This window comes from Microtus pennsylvanicus, chromosome 1 (genome assembly GCF_037038515.1).
Source record: "Microtus pennsylvanicus isolate mMicPen1 chromosome 1, mMicPen1.hap1, whole genome shotgun sequence".
NCBI lineage: Eukaryota > Metazoa > Chordata > Mammalia > Rodentia > Cricetidae > Microtus > Microtus pennsylvanicus.
Window position 1 is genome coordinate 82,864,209 of NC_134579.1, and position 15,934 is coordinate 82,880,142.

The 15,934-nt window shown below is 37.5% G+C and overlaps 1 protein-coding gene across 1 annotated transcript in view; it reads right to left on the reverse strand.

Moving 5' to 3' along the window:
* The window catches only part of LOC142846967 (vomeronasal type-2 receptor 26-like), a 44,971-nt gene extending 34,170 nt beyond the window's left edge, over positions 1–10,801 (reverse strand). The window contains exon 1 of the mRNA XM_075967750.1: positions 10,581–10,801. Within this exon, the coding sequence (XP_075823865.1) occupies positions 10,581–10,801 (221 nt within the window). The remainder of the gene's footprint in view (positions 1–10,580) is intronic.
* Positions 10,802–15,934: the final 5,133 nt, after the last annotated feature.

The following is a 15,934-nucleotide window of genomic DNA, read 5'->3' on the forward strand; positions in this document are numbered from 1 at the left end:
GATCATTGTAGTGAAGGCTGAGAGTTACTGTGGTGTGTCTGAGATCCACACAGCATCCTCCTGCCTGCTGATTAACAACCAACAGGTTTTCAAGTGTCAACACCTGTACTGTTCTCATGCTAGAGTGGTTTTCCAGTTTTATGTCAATGAGGAGTCACCCTCTGATTATACAGCAACAAGAGCAGTATGGTCTGGAGTATTCCAAAAGAGTGAGAGAATCTAGCCAGCCCTTAGAATTCAAAGCTCAATGTGACTACAGACCTCTGATGTTCAAAGAAGGAAAATGGGTCCTATTAACACAGGCTGGAGGATATCAGATTGTCATTCAATTAGGACACAGGAACAACATAAGCCAGAGGAAATAGAAGAGTTCACACTGTCAACTGAACTCCCTCTATGTGTATAGCTGGAAGTCTGCAAATACTGAGGATAGGGAGATTCCCTTTCTGCTAACCCTCGACTTCCCTTTTTTTTTTTGTTTTTAAACTTGATTCAAATTTTCTCCACTACATTTATAAGAGTATGTATGTATGTATGTATTCATTATTTGAGAATATCTTACATGCATAGAATGTATTTTCATCAAATCCACACCACCTCCATCACCACTTCTTCCCTTATCCTTCCTGACACTTTTTCCACCTAAATTCAAGTTCATTCTCTGTAAATACCTATAGAGAGCGCTCTGCATAACCAGCACATACATGGGAGTGAGTCTTTTGCTGAAGAATGGGAATCCTCTCAGTGTTCACATCCTGAAGAAAACCGATTTTCCTACTCTGGGCAGCTACAAACTGTCAGTGGCTCCTTAGGTAGGAGAAGTATTCATGATTGGGGCTGGAGAGATGGCTCAGAGGTTAAGAGCACTGACTCTTCTTCCAGAGGTCCTGAGTTCAATTCCCAGCAACCACGTGGTAGCTCACAGCCATCTGTAATGAGATCTGTTGCCCTCTTCTGGCCAGCAAGCATACATACAGACAGAACACTGTATACATAATAAATAAATAAGTCTTTTTTTTAAAAGAAGTATTCATGATCCTCTCTCCCATTAATGCGGGGATTTTATTCATTTCTTGATGGTCCTGTGCAGTCAGTCCATGTGTGCCACGGCCATATCATTTAATGAACAAACAATTTCAACCCAATTATGCCCTATATTTGGCTCTTAGAAAGTTCTACCCTCTCTTCTGAGTTTTGAGGGGAAAGAGTACATGATAAACGTGTCCCATGTAGAGCTGGGTGCTCCACAATCTCTCATTATCTGGTTGGTTTACATATATACATAGCTTTTTTATACATAAAACTTATAGGTTTATGTACTGAACACCATTTATTGGAAAATGAAGCCTCTCTGAGAAGTTTTGAGGGAAGTATGCAGTGAGATTCCCATTTAAAGGTAAGAACTGAGCAGGTAGGTAAAATATTTGTCTATTTAGCATAATAATATTATTAGGCTCTCATTTAGGACCAATGACACAACTAACCACAGTTTCTTAGTCCAATGGGGTATGATATCTGCCTGGTGGAGCTGGACTTAAATCTGAGAAGAATGTTGTGGGTTCCTTCCATAATATTAATACCAGTGTAATGATATGTTGTCAGTAGGCATATGTTTTCCTGCCAGTCATAATTGTAGGTTTCGGGGATTGCTGGTGTGTTAGACAGTTTATTACATTTTTATTAATGTGTATAACATTTTTAATTACTGTGGATGCTGCAGGTATGAATGAAATTTCCATGTCAGCCACAGCTTAATTACTCCATGTCCTGTGACTCAACTATGTGATGTTCCCATTAAACAGGTCCTGCCATCAGATTCTGGAGCGTAACCAAGAGCAAAGGAAAAGCTGGTCATGTTTGTGTGTATAGGGAAAAACATTTGCAACCAACGTAAGACAGTTAACTTATACCTAGCACTTGTCTTTTTGCTTAATGGTTCATGATCTCTGTGAGAGGCATTTTCCCCTAGCTATAGAATAACCCCATTTAAATGCTTTATATGTATGTGTATGTATTTAGGAAGTTTCTATATTAGTACATTTCCATGAGCTTTCTCCAAGGTCTTAGAGTTAGTTATTCCTTCACACACTCCCTCTGGTCTGCTCCCCATCATTTGCTACTTAACCCTTCCTGCTCCAGTATTTCCCTTCCCCTCTTCATATCACATGTGTTCTATTTCCTGCAAGTGAAATCCCTTCTCCTTTGCACCTTAGTAGTTTCCTGGCTAATATGTGTACTCCAGTCAAGTAGAGACACCGGAAGATTCAAAACTAGCATCTGCATATAAGAGAAAGCATTTGACTTTATCTTATTGTGTCTGGGTTACTTCATTCAGAATGGTAATTCCAGCTCCATCCATTACATGCAGATTCCATAATTCTATTTGTATTTGCAGCCAAATAAAATTAAGTTGTTTACATGTATCACAGTTACAATATCCATTCATCAGTTGATTGGCATTGAGGATGCTTCTATTTCATGGCTATTGTGAATAGAGCAACAATGAACATAGATGATCAAGAATTACTACAGTAGGATACGCAGTCTTTTACATATATGCCCAGGACTGATAGACATAGAGAATAGTGTAGATATCTCTCCACACTTTTAGAAATCCTCTACACTAATTTTCATAGGGCTTATCAGTTTGCAACCGTCTTAACTCACATATATTCCAGTATTTTTTGTAATTTATATTCTTGGGAAATATAAAATAACACAGAAGTTGATTTGTATTTCACTAATTGGTAAGGAGCTTGAACATATTTATTTTCTTTCTCAGTTACTATATTGAATTCTCAGTTTAGGTCCATGTGTTTTAATTTGGATTGTTTTTTTTATATCAATAGTTAAGTCAATGTTTGTTGATAAGACATTGGAACCTGTAGTTCCTGTTATCTCACCTTCTCTTGTTTTGGATCAAGTGAGAACTTTTGAGATACAGTCTTGAAACCACTCAGCTTTGATATTTGAATGGATGGGTTATTTAGAGAGTTTTAGCCTGTGCACAAGGCAGTTTCTCTTGCCTTATTGGGCACCCATCACATGGAAAGGGATGCTACAATTTTGTGATTTGGGATATTTCCCTCTGACAAATTTCTCAGACTTCTTGACAACTCCAGGAAACTTACCCTTCTCTCTCCCATGGTTGCTTTCCCTCCAAACATGTTCTTTGTTTACTCCTTGAGCTTGCTCTAAATACTTTCATGTGCCTTCTCTGATCTTTTTTTCTTCCAAGATTTCAAGTTTTCCTTAATACTATTTGTCTTCTTGCAAATGGATTGTCATCAAGATAGCTCAGTAGACAAAGATGGCACTCTGGATTTCTAAATGCCCCCAAATTATAACTATTTCCTCCACTTCACAACCATATTATCCCAAAGTCCTTTATTTCCAAGCTCTTTCTGCTATTTATTCTCAAAATCACATCTGTGTTTTCTTTGTTCCCCGCTTTGTCGCCTCATGGAATCTTCTTTACTCTCTGCTTGTTCTTGTCTCTTTCTCTGACCACTGAAACAGTTTTACAGAGATTCAAATATCTTTGCCCTATGGGTAATACTAAAAACTGTTTTATTCTGATGTATTAGATAAAGAAGTTGGCTCTGGCTCTAGGTTTCAGCCCCCTCCCCCCAGACCTGAACATGCTGCTTAAAAGTTTCATTCAAATCTGTCCTGTGTCAAATTGGCTACCGAGTCTATAACAAGGAGGAGAGCAAAAAAGTAAAAGACACTGTATGTTAAAAAATATCTAATATTTTTGCAATAGTGATTATGTCTGCTAATCTACTTTCCTCTCTTATATCCCTAAAACGTTTGATAAAGTATTTATCTTAAGATTTGTAAGACTATTTTCTAAAGGTTCTGTAGCTATGGATTTGTAAATTCATTGAGTTAGTTTAAAAATCTGTAAAATCTGAAAGAAAAAGTCAGGCTAAAAATTGTAACAGAAAGACTTTATAGTAGAACTTGAAGTCAGGAATTCTGAGACCTCCAGATGTTCTTTTATTGTACAGGACTGTTTTGGTTATCATGGGTTTTTTGCTTCTATATGAAGTTGAGTACTGTTTTTTGGGGGGTTTATGAAGATTTTTCTGGGATTTTGCTGGGCGTTATATTGAATCTGTAGATTGCTTTTGGTAAGATTGCCATTTTTACTACGTTAATTATGCCTATTCAAGAGCATCGAAGACCTTTCCACTTTCTGGTGTCTTATTCAATGATTTAGAGTTCTTGTCATACAACTATTCCATTTGTTTGGTTAGAGTTACTCTGAGATATTTTATGTTATTTGTGGCTATTGTAAAGGGCATTGTTTCTCTGATTTTTCCCAGCCCTTTTATCATCTGTGTACAGGAAGGTTACTAATTTTTTGAGTTAATCTTGTTTCCTGCTATATTACTGAAAGTGTTTATGAGTTGTAGAAGTTCCTTGGTAGAATTTTTGAAATTGCTTATGTAAATGATCATATCATCAGCAAACAGTGAGAGTTTTACTTCTTCTTTTTTGATTTGGATCTCCTTGACCTCCTTTTGGTGTCTTATTGCTCTAGCTAGGACCTCAATAACTATATTGAATAGACATGGAGAGAGTGGACAACTCTGTCTTGTCCCTGATTTTAGTGGAATCTTTTTGTGTTTCTCTCCATTTAGTTTGATGTTGGCTGTTGGCTTGATGTATATTGTTTTGTTATATTTAGATATGTTCCCTGAATCCCTCATTTCTCCAAGACCTGGAAGGGATGTTGGATTTTGTTGAATGCATATTCGATCTCTAATGAGATGATAATATTGTTTTTTCTTTTTCAGTTTGTTTATATTGTGGATTACATTGACAGATTTTCATATGTTGAACCATCCCTGCATCTCTGGGATGAATCCAACTTGATCATGGTGGATGATGGTTCTGATGTGTTCTTGGATTCGATTTGCTAGTATTTATTTAGTATTTTTGCATCAATGTTCATGAGTGAGATTGTCTTTAATTCTCCTTCTTAGAAATGTCTTTCTTTAGTTGTTTATCAGGGTAATTGTAGTTTCATAAAAAAGAGTTTGACATTGTTTTTTCTGTTTCTGTTGTGTGGAATAATTTGAGTGGTATTGGTATTAGTTCTTCTTTGAAAGTCTTGTAGAATTCGGAGCTGAAATCAAATTCAACTACAAAACTACAGTACTGAAAACAGCCTGGTATTGGCATAAGAACAGACAGGAGGAATAATGGAATTGAATAGAAGACCTGGATATTAATCCATACACCTTTGAACACATGATTTTTGACAAAGAAGCAAAAATATAAAATGGAAAAAAGAAAGCATTTTTAACAAATGGTACTGGCATAACTGTATGTCAAAATGTAGAAGAATGAAAGTAGACTCATATCTATCACCATGCACAAAACTCAAGTCCAAATGCATCAAAGACCTCAACATAAAGCCAGCTACACTGAACCCCATAGAAGAGAAAGTGTTAAGTACACTTGAATGCATTGGAACAGGAGACCCTTCCTAAATATAATCTTAGCAGCACAGACACTGAGAGAAACAATTAATAAATGGGACCTCTTGAAACTGAAAAGCTTCTGTAAAACAAAGGATAAAGTCATCAAGACAAATGACAGCCTACAGAATGGGAAAAGATCTTCACTAACCCCATATCAGACAGAGGTCTGATCTCCAAAATATACAAAGAGCTCAAGAAATAGATCATCAAAAGAACACATAATCCAATAAAAAAAAATGGACTACATACCTAAGCAGAGAAGTCTCAACACTTTAGAGGAATCTAAAATGGCTGAAAGACACTTAAGGAAATGGTCACCATCCTTAGTCATCAGAGAAATGCAAATCAAAACAACTCTGAGATTCTATCTTACACCTGTAAAAATGGCCAAGATCAAAAACACTGAAGACAACTCATGCTGGAGAGGTTGTGGGGAAAAGGGAACAATCCAGCTCATGGGAATGCAAGCTGGTACAGTCCCTTTGGATGTCAGTGTGGCAATTTCTCATAAAATTAGGAAACAACCTTCCTCAAGACCCAGTCATACCACTTTTGGGTACATATCCAGAGGATGCTCAACTGCGCCACAAGGACATGTGCTCAACTATGTTCATAGCAGCATTGTTTGTCATAGCCAGGGCCTGGAAACAACCTAAATGCCCCTTGACTGAAGAATGCATAATGAAAATCTAGTACATTTACACAGTGGAGTACTACAAATCAGAAAAAATAATGACATCTTGAATTTTGCAGGCAATTGGATGGAGGTAGAAAACATTATTTTGAGCGAGGTAACTCAGACACAGAAAGACAATTATCACATGTACTCACTCATAAATGGATTTTAAACATAAAGCAAAGAAAACAAGCCTACAGATCACAATCCCAGAGAACTTAGACAACAACAAGGACACTAAGAGAGACTTACATAGATCTAATCTAGTAGGAAGTAGAAAAAGACAAGATCTCCTGGAGTAAATTGGGAGCATGGAGACCTTGGGGAAGGGTTGAAGCGGGGAGAGGAGAGGCAGGGAGGGGAGCAGAGAAAAATGTAGAGCTCAATAATAATCAATAAAAAACTGAAAAAAGAAAGACTTGAGAGTTAAAAAATATAGAATATGCTTATTTGTGATTAATTGTGACTAGAATTCAACTCTTGTTTAGAAAAACAGATAGGACACAGCATACTGCACATGTCATTTAATTCTTGTTTGTGGAGGAAAGACCTTGCTAACAGCAAAAGTTTGAAGATGATTCATGATTCCTAAGGTTCTAAGTGCCTATTTATCATAAGAGAAACTGATTTAGACATGTATGTCTGATCCCTTTTGCCATTGCTAACTGTGTCCAACACTAGGCATCTAGACAATATAGATAAAGAACAATATGTATTTAACGAATTTTTATGTTTGATAAAGTTTATAAATTCCTAAAGTCTATCCAGGCTAGCAGAATCTGACTCGAAGACGGATGCATACCCTTCTTGTATTTAATAACTTTGTTAATCTTTAGCTATTTGAATAAAATATGTCATATAGAAAACTGATATTCTGTAAAGTTATACTATGAATGATCAGGACGTTGTGTTCTCAGATGTGCTGTGGACTATATTCTTTAAGATTTTATTTTGATACAAAAGGATTTTTCCCCCTTTGGTTTCTCAAAGCAGGGTTTCTCTGTGTGGCTTTGGTATCTCTCCTGAAACTAGATCTTATAGACCATGCTGACCTTGAACTCACAGAGGTCTATCTGTCTCTGCCTCCCTAGTGCTGGGATTAAAGTCATGTACCCCCATTACCCAGCAAAGAGTCTTCAATTAAATCTTCAATTCAAAATTATAAGGCTCATCTAACAGGGATGAAACAGTAAAATTCTATTCTTATAAAAGCTACTAACTTGTTGTAAACTATAGAAGATGATTACAACATGGAAGCTAATGGTCAGTCACTTTATAAATGATCAAATTCTTTTCCCTGCTCAGTGCCTTGTTTTGGTCATGATGAGTACGAATGTATTTCATTTACAGCGGGACAAGCTTTCGCCTTCTGCTTATGCTATCAATGACAAGTCTGAAGCAAGTAACTAGAAAGAAGTAAAGTTTGTGTAAAATCAGATATAGTTAATAAATTAGATGATGTTTCTCAAACCCTCAAAACTTTCAGAGAAATCTGCTGAATTTGGCATTTAAGTTACTTAATAAAAAAACTTCACCTCATAAATAAGAATACTAGCTTCCGTAATCTGTAGCTGAGGCTATCCACAAATACCATGGAAAACCTGGATATTACCTCAGCTGTACTAATGCCGACCACTGGGTCAAGAGCTGGCACATGTCTCACCCACCACCTGGTCCCTGCCCAAACTGTGAACACTGTGGCATTGAATGCCCCACTCTGCCTTGGCAAGGTAGGTCAGTTTCCTCAAGTTCCTCCTCCATAGAAACATTTCTCAAATCTCATGAGTCTGGTGGTTGAAGGCTGATGCTGTCCCGTGTGGCAATCGAAGTCCAGTGGTGTCTCATGTGGCATCTGAAGATGATAATCTCTGCTCCCAACAAAGACATTGAAATCATATGAAGAATCCCAGCTTGTTGCACCAGTATCAGGTAAGTCTATCGTTTTAGTTGATACAGAGGCAATTTAGATTATACGTTCTGCTCATATTTATCCTTCTCAGATCTATGATAGTGTTGATAGCAAGTTTCAGCTTTATAATTTTAGCAGCAGCAAACAGTCCTACCCAGCTCCTCCCAACAAGGCTGCAGTTGCATGGTCAGTCCATGTGATATGCATAAGTCAGGTCCTGTTTTATTCTACAGCAAACAGATCATCTGCTGTATAATACAGACTCATAGACAGGGTTGCTTTGCTGACAGGCCTAACATTGAAAAAGATAATCTCATAAGCAGGTTCAATTGAAAAACAAACTGAAACTATCATGCTTTTACTAGAAATAAATATACCTTTTACTATTCTTTTATTTTAAAGAAACTCATTTTGAATTATTGCTCCTATAAGTCAGTCATATTAGTCTTTTGGTAAAACATTGGATGGAAAAAAAGTTTGAAGTTGATGTTACTTTTGAGAGTCTAGGGAAATGATTTAAGGTAGGTAAATGCAAGTTGCAAAGGTATGTTTAACTGATCTAAGGTATATGAAAATGAGACTTAAAGATTTCTGACTTACAGAGTTTTATCATATTAATCAGTGGAGTTTTGATTAGCTATTAATCTAGCCTTGGTAAAGTACTACCTACTATTTTCATAGCCAACGAGCAAAATTTTAATTTTTTTCATTGTTTTCTAAATAAGACAAAAAATTCCTTCTCATTGTGCTGAATACTTATCTTATATACATACATAAAATATGGACAAAGGAAGCATGTAAAGAGTGTTCATATTTGTATCCCCCGTTGAATTATTAAGATTTGATATGGCTCTAAATCATGAGTCTATATCACTATTTATAGATACTGGCTTATTGCTTCTTCTACAATGTGGTTTCAGTACAGATTACAGAGAGTGGAAATGTCAACATATCTAAGTCTTTATCTCTAAACTAAAAAACAAATTAATGTAAGATTCAGTGAGTTGTGACTGGAATTCACCTATGCCAAATCAGGCAGATTCCAGATAAGTACTGTTGTCAGTTAACAGTTAAAGCTTTCCTGCCCACTTCCTCTCCTTGAGGATGGGCTCTCTCTCCTCCTGATCTTGGAACTCCTTCCATCTCCTGCAGTAGTGGGCTACTGACCTGTAGTCCTTCCATCCCGTGAAAGCATTCCTAAGAGTACTACAAGTGCCCAATAAATCTAGAATCTAGGAACTTTTTCTTCACATATTCCATAACACCACAAGTACTAGGAATATAGGCCTGGAAGATTGTTTCCTTCTTACAGAGCAATGAATACATTGAACATTTAAGAAGAAACTTTTTAGTATAGGATTATCCAAATGTGTAATTGATACTCAAATGAACAAAGGTACTGATTATAGCAGTAATTGAAACAAACAACAGGAATTACTAAAAAGCAAGGCCGAATAACTACTCCACAATATGATAACTAACCAACAAATGAACTCAAATATATTCAGAAAGATCAAATGTCAGATTGCTAGTTCAAAAAGTAAAAAGATGGATGACCTAAAAGAAGATAGAAACAAGCAAGTGAATTCAATTGGGCATTGATACAACATTGTACAGGAGGACAATGGCTGAGGGGTGAGTACAAAACAAATATACATCAAAGACTCAGTATGGAGAAAGTCACATCCTAAAAGGACATTGAGATTCTGAGGTAGGGGAAGAAGAGACAGAAATGTTGGAAATAAAATCAAGAAACTGACTAGGCAGAAAACAGAATATCAAGCATGAAGGATGTGATTTTCAGACACTGCATTAAAATATCAATGAGAAATAAATAAGTAATAAACATGATCACAATATCGAAATCTTGAGATATTTAAACAAACTAATGCAAGAACATGTGGGGTCGGAGATGCTAAGGTATGCACTAAAGACATGGGGATTTCGCAGAAACTCTCCTAGTCTATAGAAAGAAAGAAACATTCAAACACAACACATTTAGATTCCCAAAGATATGTGAGCGGGGTGCAACCACTCCTGACACATTAAAGTCAATCTGTGAAAATAATATAAGCCTTACTCACAATATGGACAGACACAAAAGTTGGTGATTTCCCTCTTTGATCTCTACTTGACTAGAGAAATAAAGAGGAGGAGAGTAAAGATCTCTAGAAGCATAATGAATGAGGAAAGTTTCCAACTGAGTTTCACATTTCTGTGTATACAGTTCATTATTCTTAAAGGAATTACATGTGCACAGATGAGCATGCACTGTCATGCAGCTAGAACAGCCTTAGCACAGGGCACAAGTGCTTACATTAAGTTTGTGAATAATCCTTAGCACAGGGGCACAAGTACTTACATTAAGTTTGAGAATAATCCTTAGCACAGGGGCACAAGAACTTACATTAAGTTTGAGAATAATCCTTAGCACAGGGCAAAAGTACTTACATTAAGTTTGAGAATAATCCTTAGCACAGGGGCACAAGTACTTACTTACCTTAAGCTTTTGAATAGTGGATTCTCTTTTTTCTCAAAAAATATCTGGATTTCCATGGGTCCTTCTACTGTAAAGTAAAAAGGGATAAACACACCAAGGATTATGTCAGCCTTCATGTACGTGGTGGGCTTCCCATTCTCCAAACACTTCTGATTAGTTATTTTCATTAATGCAAACATAGATTGCAGGAGTAGGAAGAGGCAAAGCAAAGGAAGAGACATGTCAGGGTCTGCACCACACAGAGACAATGCCCTGCAACTCGGCTGAGCCATAAAGATTATTGGCTTAGTTGTTCATGGAACAGGTTCAAACCTTGATAGTGTCAGAGAAGACTCTGTTAGCTACAGCATCTGGTTCCTGATGTCGCATAGTCTACAGTTCTCATGCTAGACAAGGACATAGAGAGAAGAAAGTCCAGAAAACCGAGGGTAAGTGAGAGTGTTGACATTCTCCTCTAAATAATCAGAGTGACCATAAATGCACTGGCTTTTCTTGCTTTTCACTCTCATACGTGTGCTCTGGGGATCTCATTGCCCTGGGACTCTGCACCTGCATCCTCTATGCTGGAGAAAAACATGTTTGCTTTGTTCCTTAGTCCCCTACCTCTATGATTTCATAATCATCCACAGTGACTTTGGAGAGCACCATAGCACGAGAAAGAATTGTAGGTCAGTCTTGTTTGATTTGGATTGCTGTTTTGGAAGACACTTGGAAGTGTGAACAGATGAGAGAAAAAGCCGTAGCTGGACTCCACATTACAAACACTTGAAATATTTCATACAATGCTTTCACATGCAGGTGAAGTGGTGATGTAGTTTTTAGTGTCTCCCATTCATAGGCACATTGACCTCATATCTATCCCGACTCTCTGATCTGCTCTCCTTGTAGCAATGATTGTAAAGATGTAGAAATGAGTAATGACATTCTAGACAGGTACATAAGATAATTTCTCACCTCAACGTTTCACAGTATTAAGGTTTCCAAGCAGTAATCTGTTTCCGGCTACTAAGTTCACTCTGGTACAGCTCCTCCCAAGTACACTTGTAAAAAAACAATAAATAGAATAATTCTTCATCTCTACATTTCTTCTTTCCCGTAATACCACTTATCAGAAATATTTATTCAAAGTAAAGCAAACTGTTTTTTTTATTTTATGTACAAATCCCAGTTCCTTCTTCCTCTACTCCTCCCATTACTTCCACCTTCCCCCCACACCACACCCCATCCACTCCTCAGAGAGGATAAGGCATATTGCTTTGTGGAAGGTCTAAGACTCTGCCTACTCTATCTAGGATGAGCAAAGTATCCACCCAAAAAGAATGGGTTCCAAAAAAGGGCCATATGGTTTCAGTGCAGAATTCTACCAGAACTTCAAAGAAGACCTTATACCTATACTCCTCAAATTGTTCCACATAATAGAAACAGAAGAAAGATTGCCAAACTATTTTTATGAAGCTGGTTACCCTGATATCAAAACTACAGAAATACTCTTGCTTTAGATATAATTTCATCCTTTCATTATGCACTACTGCGAATTAATATATAGCACAAAACAAATCCGTTTTTATTTTAATTTATTTAAAAAATCTATCTTTTCTCATTTTACATGTCAAATCCATTTCCCACTCCTTCTACTCTTCATGGTCCATCCACCTTCCCCCCTTCCCATCCTTATCCCATCATCCATCCAGTCCTCAGAGAGGATAGGCTTCCTGTGGGCAGTCAACAAAATCTAGCTCATTGCTTTGAGGCAGGACCAAGGCCCCCCACACTGTATCTAGGCTGAGTAATGTATCCTTCCAGAAAGAATAGGTTCCAAAAAGCCAGAACAAGCAGAAAATCCTGGTCTCATTGCCAGTGGCCCCACAGTCTGCCCTAGCCATATAACTGTCATGCACATTCAGAAGGCCTAGTTTGGTCCTATGCTCGCTCCCTTGCTGCCAAGTCGGTATTGGAAGAATTCTTTTAGCTCATGTAAACTGATTCAGTGGGTATCCCCATCATGGTCTTGACCTCTTTGCTTATATTCTCACTCCTCCTTATTTTCGACTGGACTTTGGAGTTCAGCCCAGTGCCCTGCTGTAATTCTCTGCATCTGCTTCCATCAGTTGCTGGATGTAGGTTCTAGGACAACATTTAAGATATCCATCAATCTGACTGCAGGGCAAAGCCAGTTCAGGCAGCATCTATACTATTGCTGAGGGTCTTAGCTGGGATCATCCTTGTGAGTTGCTGGGAATTTCTCTAGTGCTAGGGTTTTTGCTAGGCTCATAATGGCTCCCTCAATCAAGATATTTCTTTCTTTGTTCTCCATCTCTGTCCTTTACCCATGTCGACCAACCCATTCCCTCTAATTCTTCTCCTCCCTCCTCTTCTACCCTCCTCTTCCTCTTCTGCTTTGCCTAATCTCACCATCCCATACTCCCAGTTTTCTCAAAAGATCTTGCCTATTTCCCCTTTCCAGGGGGATGTATGTATGTTCTCTTAAGGTTCTCCTTGTTACTTAGCTTCTCTGGGTTTGTGGAGCAAAGCCTTATCCTTGGCTTTACAGCTAGTATTCACCTATGAGTGGGTCCATACCATGCTCATCTTTTGCAGTCTGGGTTACCTCACTCAGAATTACTTTTTCTAGTTCCATCCATTTTCTTGCAAATGATTTGTTTTTGGATATGATTTGCCGGTATTTAATTGAGTATTTTTGCATCAATGTTCATGAATGAGATTGGTCTGTAATTCTCTTTCTTAGAAATGTCTTTATGTGGTTTGGGTATCGGGGTAATTATAGTCTCATAAAAAGAGTTTCACAACATTCCTTCTGTTTCTATTGTGTGGAACAAATTGAGGAGTATTGGTATTATTTCTACTTTGCAAATCTTGTAGAATTTTGAGCTGAAATCATCTAGTCCTGAACTTTTTTCTTTTTTGATTGGAGGATTTTTTTAATTTTTTTTGATTGGAGGATTTTTGATGACTGTTTCTATTTCTTTAGCAGTTATAGGTCTATTTAATTTGCTTATCTGGTCTTGATTTAATTTTGGTAAGTGATATTTATACAGACAGTTGTCCATTTCCTTTAAGTTTTCCAATTTTGTAGAGTACAGGTTTTTAAAATATGACCTAATGATTTCTTCTGTGTCTGTTATTATGTGCCCTCTTTTCATTTCTGATTTTGTTAATTTTAATATTTTCTCTCTGCCTTTTGGTTGGTTTGGATAAAGGCTTGTCTATTTTGTTGGTTTTTTGAAGAACGAACTCTTTGTCTCATTATTTTCTTTGTTTCTATTTTGTTGATTTCTATTCTCAATTTAATTATTTCCCTCCATTTAGGTTTCCTGAGTGAGTTTGTTTCTTTTTGTTCTAACATTTTCAAATGTTCTTTTAATTCACTAGTGTGACATTTTTCTAGTTTCTTTATGTATGCATTTAGTGCTATGAACTTTCCTCTTAAAACTACTTTCATTATGTCCCATCAATTTGGGTATGTTGTGTGGTCATTTCATTGAATCCCATCAAAATTCTTCACAGATCTGGAGAAGACAATAATCAACTTTATATGGAGGAACAAAAAACCCAGGATAGCCAGAACAATCTTATAAAGGATTGTCTGGAGGCATTACCATCCCTGACTTCAAACTCTATTATAGAGCTACAGTATTGAAAACAGCCTGGTATTGGCATAATTTCCCCCTTTATTTCTTCCTTGACTCATTGATGATTCAGGTGTGCATTGTTTAATTTCCATGTGTTTGTGGGCTTTCTGGAATTAGTGCTGCTGTTAAATTTTAATTTTAAGCCATGGTGATACGTGGGCTTATTCCAATATTTTTTTGGATCTGTTGAGGTTTGTTTTGTTACCTATTATGTGGTCAATATTTGAGAAGGTTCCATGAGGTTCGGAGAAGAAGGAATAATCTTTTGTGTTTGGATGGAGTGTTCTATAGATGTCTGTTAAGTCCATTTGAGTCATAACATCTGTTAGTGTCCATATTTCTCTGTTTTTTGTCTGACTTACATGTTCAGTGGTTAGAGTGGAATGTTGAAGTCTCCCACTACTAGTGTGTATGGGGTTTAATGGGTGATTTAAGCTGTAAAAGTGTTTCTTTTATATATGAAGGTGCACTTGTATTCTGTGTATAGATGTTCAGTATTGAGATTCCCTCTTGATGGATTTTTCCTGTGACTAATATGAAATTTCCTTCTTTGTCTCTTTTGATTGATTTTACTTTGAAGTCTATTTTGTTAGATATTAGGATAGCTATACCCATTTGTTTCTTAGGTCCATTTGATTGGAATTTTTTTCCCCAACCCTTTACTTTGAAGCGATATCTCTTTTTGAAGCTCAGTAGTGTTTCTTGTGTGCAGCAGAAAAATGGATTCTGTTTTTGTATCCAATTTGTTATCCTTTGTGTTTTCCTGGGTAAGTTGAGTCCACTTATATTAAGAGATATTAATGATCAGTGATTGCTATGTCCTTTTATTTCAGTTTATTTTGTTGGTGATGTCTTTGTGTGTATTTTTCCCTTCTTTGGGAACTGCTACTGTGAGATTGTAACATGAGGGACTGCTAGTTGGGGTTTCTGTCCTGCCGGGTTCCCACAGTCATTATGTCCCAAAGAATTACACAGAAGGTCTACATAAGTTATAAAACTGATTGACTCATTAACTTGGCTTTGTATTATCTCTTGTAGCTTATATTAACACACTATTCTTTTTTTTTTACTTTGAATTTTTTTTATTGAGAAAAGGATAAAAAAAAACAAGTTTCCACCTCCTCCCAGCCTCCCATTTCCCTCCCACCCTTCTCCCCCTCCTCTCACCCTTCTCGCCCTCCCCCACTCCTCTCCCCCTCCCTCTCCAGTCCAAAGAGCAGTCAGGGTTCCCTGCCCTGTGGTAAGTCCTAGGTCCTCCCCCATCCGTCCATATCTAGGAAGGTGAACATCCAAACTGGCTAGGCTCCCACAAAGCCAGCACATTACGTAGGATCAAAACCCCGTGCCATTGTCCTTGGCTTCTCATCAGCCCTCATTGTTCGCCATGTTAAGAGAATTCAGTTTTATCCCATGCTTTTTCAGTCACAGTCCAGCTGGCCTTGGTGAGCTCCCAATAGATCAGCTGCACTGTCTCAGTGGGTGGGTGCACCCCTCGTGGTCCCGACTTCTTTGCTCATGTTCTCCCTCCTTCTGCTCCTCATTGGGACCTTGGGAGCTCAGTCCAGTGCTCCAGTGTGGGTCTCTGTCTCTATCTCCATCCATCACCAGATGAAGGTTCTATGATGATATGCAAGATATTCGTCAGTATTGCTATAGGATAGGGTCATTTGAGGTTCCCTATCCTCAGCTGCCCAAGGAACTAAC